Source organism: Schistocerca nitens, chromosome 6 (assembly GCF_023898315.1).
Source record: "Schistocerca nitens isolate TAMUIC-IGC-003100 chromosome 6, iqSchNite1.1, whole genome shotgun sequence".
NCBI lineage: Eukaryota > Metazoa > Arthropoda > Insecta > Orthoptera > Acrididae > Schistocerca > Schistocerca nitens.
This window is the reverse complement of record NC_064619.1, coordinates 240,440,871-240,452,720: the sequence shown is the minus strand read 5'-3', so window position 1 is coordinate 240,452,720 and position 11,850 is coordinate 240,440,871. Positions and strand designations below refer to the sequence as shown.

The window sequence follows — 11,850 nt, the reverse complement described above, 5'->3', positions numbered from 1 at the left end:
CTCAATACTGCAACAAAACTGTTGCTGGTGCAAATAGGCAACTGTAATAGCCGCAGTGAAATACCAACCAGCAACAAAAGCCATTAAGGTAGATTTATTTTATTTGTCATTCTTTCCTGCAAAATTTATTCGAGCTAATGGATTTTTCATTTACTGTTAAAATGTACACTATGTTTTATTGTTCATTTATTGAGAGCTGCTTGTATATCAAGTGTTCAGTTGCAATTTTCCATTTTATTGCCTTTTACTTGCAACAGCTGCTGAACATGGCAGTAAACAGGCACTAACTTTGCATTACCACAGTGGCAGTGTGCTTGTATGACAACTGCGCACCACAACATGCTCCCACAGATTGGAGCTATTAAAACGGCTGCTTTACAAACTCTTAACTGACAAAAACATGGAGTATTCATTACTAATTACACAATTAACACAAGTTAAAGCTTTATATCAGGGCTTTCTTCACCACAATAGCTACAACAGGAAGCTCAACCACAGCGTCTTGTTTTTGACATTATAGCAATGAAACAAGTAATTAGAAAATAATGAAAATCTGCCGGCAAATAGAAGAAGATTGTATCTTTAAACTGGGCAAGAAAAGACACTCAATTACAGAATGCTAAAAAAAAAACATGCTTTCTCTTGAATATTACCTTGCATGTTGACCCCCTTTACAACTAAAATGTAATGTTAATACACCAAATAAAAGTAGACATTTCCATGATTCTGGCAAGGCACAATACATTGATTTTTGTCATGTGGTGTAACCAGAATATGAGCTCAAAGTCAGGAGTCAATCATAATTAAATAGATAATAATTTTCCTGGCTTTGTTTTCTTTCCTGGATCAAACTGGAGGAGCACCAGCATAGTACTAAAAAATTAATTATCTTTTCCCCATACTTCTGCAACTGAACTGTTCTTCATTCTGCTGTTAGGAAATGTTAAGTGGTTGCACTAGCATCCAGGCATCTGCACCAAAACATACTACTACAGTGCATTTAGCTTAAACAAATTCCCGTAGCAGTAGTAGTAGTAGAAAACAAAATTATAAGAGACTGACACCCTCCGAACTATGCACAAAGAACACAAATGTAAAGCAATAGCAACAGCATGTTGTAGATGTTATGGGCTTCACTAATCATTAAAATTCATCACATGGGAGGGTGTACAGTACACAGAATTGCTTCGGCAGTTAATAGTCTGTGTATGCATGGTAGGTGATGGGAGTGGGAGTTTTGGAACTCAAAATATATGATTGACAATATTTTAATTTCAAAAGAGGGGCAAAGCATTTAAGTGCAAATAATCTTAATAGACACTGAGTGCAGGGTCCCTACTTATCCTACTTGCGTGCCAGCAAAAATGGTGAACTGAACTGAATGATATTACTGCTTAAGTTGCTGGAGAATTCGAGTTTCCCTAATTCACTTCAGGCAAATGTCAGGATGATTCCTTTAAAAAGACGGTTGATTTCCTATCCCTTCTTCATCCAATCTGAATTCATGCTCTAGCTTAATCTTGTTGTTGGCTTGGGATGCAAAACTGTAATCTTCTTTCTCTCCCCCTTCAGTGATTACATTGTTGCACCGCCTTCTATTTCACTTATCAAAATGAAAAGATAGTTCGCAAACTCTCACTATTTTTATAAGTATGACAACAAGGTTTTATAATAAAGGAATAAGTGAGTAATTTCACACTACTACATTAGCAAAGAATAACAACAAAAGTGTGAGAGGTTACAAAATCTTCAAATTGAATTTATGTACGTTGTCTTCAATATATTAAGAATAAAATCGTGCCTCTAATGGTCCAACCAATAAACTCGGGTGTATGAATTTTTTTTTTCAATTACTGAGCAAATACATTTAACTCAAAACAGGTGCAATATGTAACAGGTGATTTGTAGGAAAGGATGAAGATTAGTTCTATCACATATTTAGTGTTGAATGATACTCCTTCCTTTATTGCATGAACTCATCAGTGTTCATTTTAAACTTAAGTTTCTGAGTCACTTAATTTTTTTCAAAGACTGAGGATTTTTCCTTTTTTTCACTTGAGTTTGTTTAACAGCAATGCTGTGAACGGAAAGTCACACTTTTTAAATTTACACAGGTTTCATAACAAATGATAAAAGATAATGGGTTTGTATGACAATTGTATTACAACTTGTCTTGATTTTTAAAATAGAGTTTTTTGTTTATAAACATCTTAACAATACCATAAAATTGCTTTCAGTATCCTTGGAGAAATAATGTAGCAACAGAGTAGCATCAGAGTCCAGCTACATTTAGTTTAGAGTATCAGCATTACTTTCACTGCATACGATCGGCACTTTTAAAACTACATAAACAATCTTCTTCAGTTCTATTTAACAACAATGAGCACTTTTGGTAAAAAATATCGGCAACTTATTTTCACCTATTCCAACAACATATTTCATGAGACTTACTAGCAAACACTTTCACATCTTTTACACGCATTGTACACATATTCTTTACACACCTCTCTATTAAATTACTTATGTGCTAGTTGATTTTAAGAAATGCTGTTCTGAAAACAGGAAGCAGTCTTTCAATAAATAATACAGTAAAAGTGTCAGAAAACAAAAGTGACTAAGTACACTTAAAGAGCAAAGAATTTTGCTATAACAACAACTAGTTGAAACTAGTATTACTAGCTGCTGTATTTTAGACTGTGTTTTTCTTAATGAAATGCTGCAAATTCTTTGCCACAGAATTAAAAAAAATAAGATAAGATAGCATAGACACTACATTGAATATGTATCATGAAAACAGTTATACAATCTAAAATTGCAAGTTAACATGAAGACTTTTTTTTTTGCAAAACAAATATTTTAGTTACAAAAAAATCAATGTACTTCTTCCACATTTTCCTTTGACAGGATCAGTTGCTGTGATGATTTACTGCTAATGTGTTGACTGTGAATGTAGTGTCATTGACAATATTCTTTTAAATATATCTGTATTCTCTAGATCACATTTTTTTTATTTTATTTTTGAGGCTTAAGACAATATTGTACCTTACACACTTCAAGAAACTGTCAAACTTCTTTTCTTCTACAAAACATTCTTTGTTATTTACACATGGTGTTCACATACATATTTGTAGTGTCTACTTTCTTTTCTTCTTTTTTTAAAAACAATATTTGGTAGGAGTCCACCTGCTTGTGATTGAGAATTCATTTATTGCTTTAAATCTGCCTAGCTTTATGCCAGTAATTTAAAGGATTTGATTTTCTCACTATTTGTTTCAAGGTAACGGATATATTATTTACAGAAGCTGTTCTGAGTATTATAAAAATGGCTGTAATATAAAAAACATGAAAGCTAGCATGTGTTCCAAGTTTTCCATGGCAGAAAATTTTCAAGTAAATTCAGACTGAGCAGTCAGTTTCCACATCTAATATTCATGTTGCTGCCTACCATAACTGTTCACAGAGTAAACAAAAAGGAAGTATGTGTTGCATACCAGGTGCCACAATTTCACTGAAAATGATATAATATTAAAGTAATGAAATAAACTTCAAAATAAGTTGAGATTAAATTATTATGTTATAAACATTTTCATCCCAAATGGATCTTAATATATAGTGGATTCTTTTATTTAAAAAAGCCACTTTCATTTTTTTAATAAACATTTGCCTGTTTGAAAATATCTATGAACAAATATAGAACCATCTCAACAAGAACTCTGTATCTATTCCTAATAATGGTCCTGCCATTAAGGATAAATATATATTTTTGTGTATATATTCTCTTTACATTTAGGCCTAGTTTTACTTTTCTATGAATATAACCTAGTAAAATATTCTATTACACCACATGTACTGTAAAACAGGTTGGGTGTAAAAACGCAGCTCCCTATTAACTTTATTGAGCACCCTAAGTTAAAGCTATATTATTTTGTATCTTCTAATATTGCACAATTTCTAGCTTTCACCTGAACATATGTCTTTCACAGTTACTATTGGCAAAATCATTGTGATGGAAAAAATCTGGTTAAATCACTGTCCGAGCACCAGAAAATGATGTACAATTCAATCTGAATTACAGCTTTGCAGTGCAGTCTCTGAAAGTCAATAAGAATAGAGCACTATTTCTGTCTAAATGAAAACAAAAAATAATGAAAAAGATAAGTAAGCATCTCAGTTTTACTATTGTTTATGAGCCAGAGAACCTGGCAGAAAAACGGACTATCAGCAACGCGCACTTGTCACTGGAAGGCAGTATCCTTTTGGAAGGTATCAGACTTGTGGAACGCTGGGCGACTCATCGGCAACTCTTGTGATGCAGCAAAACTATTTTCAGATTTGGGACGAGGAAGATTTAGTCTATGTAAAGTTTTTCCTAACTCGTGCAAGTTACGTCCCAACTCATGTATGCTTTTGTCACTCGAACCATGTTCAACGGATTCTTCTGAGGTATTTACATGTTCTGCTTGTTCTGCTAGAGCATTCACAACAGCATTGATGGTTTTGCTTTCACTGCCCATATCTTCTTCTCTGTGAGAGACAAGATTGGGGTTTTTTCCAATCTTGTTCAGTCTGAAAAAAATGAGTTTATATGAGAGATAATTCATACGGTATCACATGTAGTGTAGCTTTATTTGTTTTTTATCTTTAAAAATTATCAGTATAGCAAGTCTGAAGTGTTGCACTCAATAAAAAGTAATGCTGAAATATAAAAAATTGATTTTATTACATTTCATAGTGATAACAGTTCATATAAATTTAAACATAAGTGGGGAACCAGTAACTTTAATTTTGAAAAACTCTGCTCTTCAGGTGGCAGTAGACACACATATTAATACAAACTGACAGAAAATTTCATTTAACAAATAAAAAAGTATCTTGTGTTCAGGAATTGGAAAACTATGTTTCATACAGCAAATGCCTCCTTTCCTTCAGTTTTCTATTTACATGTTGTCCCTCTTCCTCTATATCTTTGTTTGCTTCACTGAAAATACTCTTTTAGTCCAGTTTTACTTCCTATTCAGTTTACATAGATTGTGTTGCTACCTGTCCTGGGATGGAGTAGGTTTTCCTTACTCTACATTACTAGTTACTTTTTCCTTGCAGTGATGAAGAAAATTCAAGATCGAATGCGTTTTTGAATTTGACTGTCAGCCCTGCTTCATTTACTTGTGTTTTAATGGTTGTAAGTACACCCTCTGTGTCAGTTGTAATTAAAGCAGAAAAATGGAACCAATAATAACTATAATAATAATAATAATAATAATAATAATAATGATAATGAAGTGAAACATTCTTGCCAATAATAACATAGAAATACATCCTCAAAACAGTATGAAAAGACAGATTGCTATTTGCCACATAAAGGTGGTGCTGAATTGCAGACAGGCACAATGAAAAGCTGCTGGAACCCCAGCGCGTGTATGCTAGCATGTGCGCTCCCTTTCAGAAGGAAGGCTTTTTTATCCAAAAGCTTAAATGTTAGCAGTCTTTTCATTATGCATGTCTGCAACTCAGCACCTCTTCTACAGGGCAAACAGAAATATATTCTTTGTAGCTAGAGATGAATTGAGGGAAATACTATCATGATCTATTAGAATAAACTCCAGCATGCCTGGGAATTAAGAATGATATAGGAAAACCATCCAACAGTAAACAGTAATGGAGGAAGTTTGGAATTAATTGGACCAGGAAAATTTTTTAGGCGTAATGGTTATGAAGAGTTCCACCAGAGAGAATACAACTTCCTCCTTAAGACATATCTTTATTAAAAGGTAAAGATATTGATGTTGTCCACAATATGTAAGTGACTAGGTGCGATGGCTTGCTTTGTTCTTGTTGACACTTTATGAGAGACCTGATGCATCCAAAATAATTTTAGTTAAGAAAGGCATACTAGTGCCTACCATTTACATTTGCACTCCAAAAACCACCATAAGGGTTTGTGGTGGAGTGGCACATGGTATACCAGAATGACGTGTGTTTCTTCATGTACAATACATAAGTGACTGGGTTTTATGGCTTACTTTGTTCCTGTTAACATTTTATGAGAGACCTGATTCATCCAAAATAATTTCAGTTATGAAAGATGTACAGAAGCCTACCATCTACATCTTCACTCCAGAAACCACCATAAGTGTTGTGGTGGAGTGGCACATGGTATACTAGAATCGTATTTGTTCCTTCATGTTCCATTTGGGGGCGGTATGTGGGTAGAAAGGTTTTTCTGTATCCGTCTGTGTATATGGCAGAATTTATTTAATTTTACTTTCATTGTCAAGAAGAGAGGAATAAGTTGGAGGAACTAATGTGTTTCATGGCTATTATGTGGGCTCTCAGAATTTTGAGAGTAAAGACTTGCCACATTTTGGGTAGTGCCTCCTGTAGTAGTTTATTGTATATTTCTGTGATGCTATCATGCTGACTAAATAAACAAATGGTGCAGATATTTTTTGATTTTTTTACAGTTTGTTGATAATACAGCCTGGAAAGAGTTCCAGCAGTAAAAAATACTCAAGGCTTGGTCAAATGAGACTTTTGTGAGTGATCTCCTTCATGGATGGGTTGCAGTTCCTTAGGATTTTCCACTACTAAACAACCAAACTGATGCATTAGATTTATTTCAACAGACACTGTATGCTCCATCAACAGACATTAGTTTGAAAAATGCAACACCCACCCTCAATGAAATTATCAAATTAATTGGGTCTAGTAGTACTTCTGTTAGTTATGATGTTGTTTCTAAAAAGGTGTTGCAACTTACTTATGCTCTGTAATCAGTCATCAGCTCAAAGAATATCTACTCAGTTAAATGTGCCATTGTAACAGTTATCTTTAAAACTGGAGTCAAGAAAACCACATCTAATTACAAACATATTTCATCCTTCCAGCTTTTTCAAAATATTTTGAGCAAGTGGGCATGATAGTGTACTAATTCACATAACTGAACAGAATTTGTTAAATGCCTCTCAGTTTCACTTTCATAAAAGATCCTCCTAAGGGAAAGCCATACAGGACCTCACAAATGAAGTTCTGGCTCAACTACCAAGTGTACCGGTATGAAATGAGCGTTTTTTTTTTTTTGTGAAAATGAAACACTAATTTTGAACTGAAAAGTAAAAAAATTTTATTCGAAGTACTGACCATTGCTTTCTATACATTTTAACCACCTTTCTGGCAATTTGTGGACACCACGCCAATAGAAATGTTTGTCTTTTGAAGTAAACCAATCAGTCACCCAAGTGTTGACTTCTTCGTAGGAATCGAAGCGTTCCTCAGCCAATACGTGTCCCATTGATGAAAACAAATGGTAGTCGGAAGGGGCCAAGTCTGGTAAATACGGCGGATGGGGTATCAGCTCCCAGCCAAGTGTTTTGATTGTATCCTGAACCAGTTTTGCTTTGTGTGCAGGTGCATTGTCGTGTAAAAAAATTATTTTGCCATGTCTTCTGGCCCATTCTGGTCTTTTTCCGATCAATGCATAGTTCGAATTGATCATTTATTGTCTGTAGCAATTAGTATTCACAGTTTCACTGGGTTTTAGAAGCTCATGATACACCACACCTCTCTGATCCCACCAAGCACAGAGCATTGTCTTCGTGCCGAATCGATCTGGTTTTGCAGTTGATGTTGACGGTTGTCCCAGATAAACCCATGATTTTTCCCATTTAAGATTCTTAAAATAAATCCATTTTTCATCGCCAGTAACAATTTGATACAAAACTGATTTTCTTTAACGTCTTTGAAGCAAAATTTGACAAATGGTTTTTCAGTTTTCCATTTGTTTTTCATTCAATTCATGTTGCACCCATTTTCCTCACTTTTGGATCTTTCCCATAGCTTTCAAACGGTCAGAAATTGTTTGTTGTGCAACATTTAGCATTGCTGCCATTTGCTTCTGTCTCAAAGTATCATCTTCATCCAATATTGCTTTCAATTCGGCGTCTTCGAACGTTTTTGGTGCTCTGCCATGATCTTCATTTCTTACATCAAAATCATTATTTCTGAACCGTTGAAACCATCTTTTGCATGTTGCTTCTGATAGAGCATGATCACCATATGCCTCAACAAGCATTTGATGTGACTCTGCAGCACTTTTTTTTTTTTTTTCAAATGAAAACAAAAAATTAATGATTTCCGCAAATCATCACTTTCTGGTACAAAATTCGACATTGTTAACACGATGAAAACATATGATGTTGTTTGTTCCATGACTAAATATCTTTGACAGATGTCATACCAACCAAACAAAAAAAATTAAGGCTCGTTCACAACAAATGTTCCCTATCGACACATTTGTATCTTAATGCTCATTTCATACCGGTACACCTAGTAAACAAGAGCAGTTATCCTGTTGGTATATTCTGTAACATTGCAGAAACCTTTGCTTGTGTGAATCACAAAATTTGAAACGAAAAAAATAAAATGATATGACAGTGAGGCACTTGTATTGCATGGACTGAGCCTTTCTTTCATAATAGAAAGAAGAGGGTCTCATTGACAGACTGTCTCACAGGCATGAACCTAACCTCAGAATGGGGAGTTAACATGCAGGCTTTTCCCTCTTCTCTAGCGAGTTCTCTGGTCCAAAGGGATTCACAAGCTATCAACTAACATAAAGCAAAAACTTGGGAATCATTACCAGTTTGAAAGAAAATTAAAAGTATGTCTTATGAGCCACTCCTAAAAATTATATGATTATCCAGAATAAAAGATTGAAACACCTGTTAGCTACATGTTTCAAGTATCAGTGATCATTGTAAGGCAGGGTGGTGAGTAATAGTAGTTTGTTGTAAACAGATTTCTGTTGTTACAGTTGTAGATAATTAATTTTTTTGAAGAATACCAATGTAATCTAGTAAATTCTAAGTTACCCATAGAAGATGAACAGCAGGTATATAATACAAATGAGGATGCATTAGTTTTTTCAGAGGAGGAGATTTCCCATACAGATTAAGTTTTTATGAATTGCTTGTCATTTGAAACTTTCTAGAAGATTTAAACTATGTGCCACACCCAGAACCTTGAGTTTTGCAGCCAGTGCTCTTACTGACAACTGTCAAGGCATGACTTATAATCTCTCTCTTATTTTCCAAACTTCACAAAAGCTCTCCTGCATACTTTGCAGGACAAACACTCCTGGAAGAAAGTCCTTGATCTTGATAAACAACATTCCAGGTCTGGGTACCAGTTCAGCACACAGTTTTAAAGTGTTAGAAACTGTCAGAACAATGTACATTCTGATGCTCAGGGGGAAATATTCTTTCCGTTTTTCTTCTGTTAATGTATATCCTGGCTCATTCTATAAGTTTAAAAGTTCTCCTTGTTGGAAACTATGGTATACAATGAATAAATGAATGATAAATACCTATTTAGCAGCTGCCTTTCCTATGATTATGTACAGGGTGCTAAGTAATATGTGGGAAACCTTTGGCAAATGGATAGAGGATTTAAAAAGGAATGAAAAATTTCAGGTATACAAATGATCACTTTTTTCTTTAATTTTTGTAGTTAAAGACATTTTTGTTGTTGTTATTTGTTTGCTTCATTTCTGTCTCTGTTTTGGGAAATGTTAAGTTAAAGCCCTCATTTGTTTGTCATAGTTGCCATGGTACTAGTAAGTAAACAAATAATTTTAGTATTCAGAACATAGTCAATAATGGAAACCTACTATACAGTTTTTACTGGACTAGTATGTAGTGTGTGCTGAACATTTTCCCCCCACCAGGAATCAAATCAGCTATTTCCAAGAGGAATGGCACCAAAAAAGTGTACATTAGTGATCTCAGCTGGGGAGTGATGTGTTGTGCCTGACTTCCAGTCATGGGCATGATGTCTGCTTGGCCATATTCTTATTTGACTAGAGTGTTCTGTACATTTCTGGCTAAAATGTATTCTAATCAGTGCATGGCAGGTATGTACCTGGTGTATGGATTTGCAAATTGCATTACACCTGAAACTAGATATTTGTAAGCTGAAAGATTTCCTAATAGGCATTTACTGAACAATAAGACCTTTGAAAGAATACAAGAATGTCTTGTGAAAACAGACTCTTTTGAGAAAGGGTCATTATTTTTGGGAGACCAAGTAGTGTTAGAATACCTGATGGAGAAGATCTGCTATTTCATCATAGTGAGGACAATAATGGTATCAGTATCAGAGAAAATGCAGAGAGAATGTGAGTCATGCGACAGTGTGGAAACTGTTAAGAGAGCAACTTCTTTACCCATACCATCTACAGAGAGTGCAAGGTCTTACTGAAATAGATTTTCTACCACGAAAAGCTTTTTGTACTTAGTTACTGGGGATGTGTGCTCAGGACCAACACACTCTGTCTAACATATTATTCACTGAAGAAGCAGAGTTTACTAGGAAAGAAGTGCAGAATTTTCACAACACTTATGAATTTGGCCATAGAGCTAGATTCTGGCCCGTCTGACCGGTCAGTCTGCTAGTTTGTGATAAATAACACATGATATCTCCAGTGCTGGGATGGCAAGATCTTTATTCGTCCACTCGGCAGTTAATACAGGACATCTTTTAGACACAGTGACCGTCAAGGCAAGACTCGCACACAGTGACCGTCAAGGCAAGACTCGCATGAAAACAAATAAGTGACTTGTTGACTGGTTTCTAAAGAACTAAGTATAAAAATGGTACTTAAGAATTAACATTGAGAAAACAAGAACATGGAAAACCTATATATTAAGAATAAATGGCACGGACTAACGGACACAACACAGCACTCCTGGCGGCCGGCGTGGAACCAATTTATTCACGAAAAATAAAAATACTTGCGGTGTGACACACAGGTGATGTATTCGTGAACCAAACTGCACTGCACTGCACTGCACTGCCTTGTTCTACACTGCTCATTGTGGTCACTACATGTATGAGTGTATGAGAATCCTTCTCTAGTTTTGGAAACAAGACATCAAAAACAGTTTAGCATTAATGTATAAGCTGACATAATTGGAGACAGATTAAATGGGCCTTTCATTTTCTGTGGAACACTGACTGGAGCAACATAAAGTGAATATTTAATGGAATATTTAAATGTTTTGTTGGACAACATACCAGTACACTTATGTCAGATCATGTGGTTCATGCATGATAGGGCACCAACTAAGTTCGCTCTGCAAGGAGATACACTTTTAAAACAGTGTTTCCAAAATAAATGCGTAGATTGTGGGGCAGCGTGATCTCCTGATCTCAATTAATTGAGTTTTTATTTTTGGAACATTCAAGACCTATTGCAAATGTTGACATTCTTCACCAGCACATTCAGAGAGGGTTTGCAGACATCTTGAATACTGGAGTGAGTAAGAGAATCCATGCTGTGACATTTTAGATGCTTGTGTTAGAGCTAATGGTAGACATTTTGAGTATTTAGTATACCCAACAGAAGACAACACTGAAAAAAAAGTTGAACCAAACTGGAAACTTGAAAATAAAAAGACAGACATAAAGAAAACATTTAACAACAAAAAAGTTTCTGTAACTAGGAAAACAAAAAAAATGACCACATGTATGTATTCACTTATTTGCTTGTTTTTAAGTGCTGTCTATTTTCCAGAAGTTTCCCACGTATTAGTTAACAACCTATATACCACCGTGTAATCTTTTTAACTGGAAATGTTTGGTACAGGTACTGTAATGGGACAAAGTGAATGTGTTTCATTTGGGATGAAACCAAAGATAGAGAAAAACACTGTATGTAAAAGATACCTTTAATTGCTTATAAATGAGTAACCCTATTGTGCACCATTTTTGTGATGTATGTATATGTTCAGTACTGACTGAGGTTCAGCCAGTGAAATGCTCTGGTTAATCCTCTTGTGAGGTATTCCTCTCTTA

The 11,850-nt window shown here is 35.0% G+C and overlaps 1 protein-coding gene across 1 annotated transcript in view; it reads right to left on the bottom strand.

Annotated features, from left to right (window-relative positions):
- Nucleotides 1-1,821: 1,821 nt before the first annotated feature.
- The window catches only part of LOC126262768 (potassium/sodium hyperpolarization-activated cyclic nucleotide-gated channel 2-like), a 292,876-nt gene continuing 282,847 nt past the window's right edge, over nt 1,822-11,850 (bottom strand). Inside the window, exon 10 of the mRNA XM_049959582.1 lies at nt 1,822-4,566. Within this exon, the coding sequence (XP_049815539.1) occupies nt 4,236-4,566 (331 nt within the window). The 3' untranslated portion in view covers nt 1,822-4,235. The remainder of the gene's footprint in view (nt 4,567-11,850) is intronic.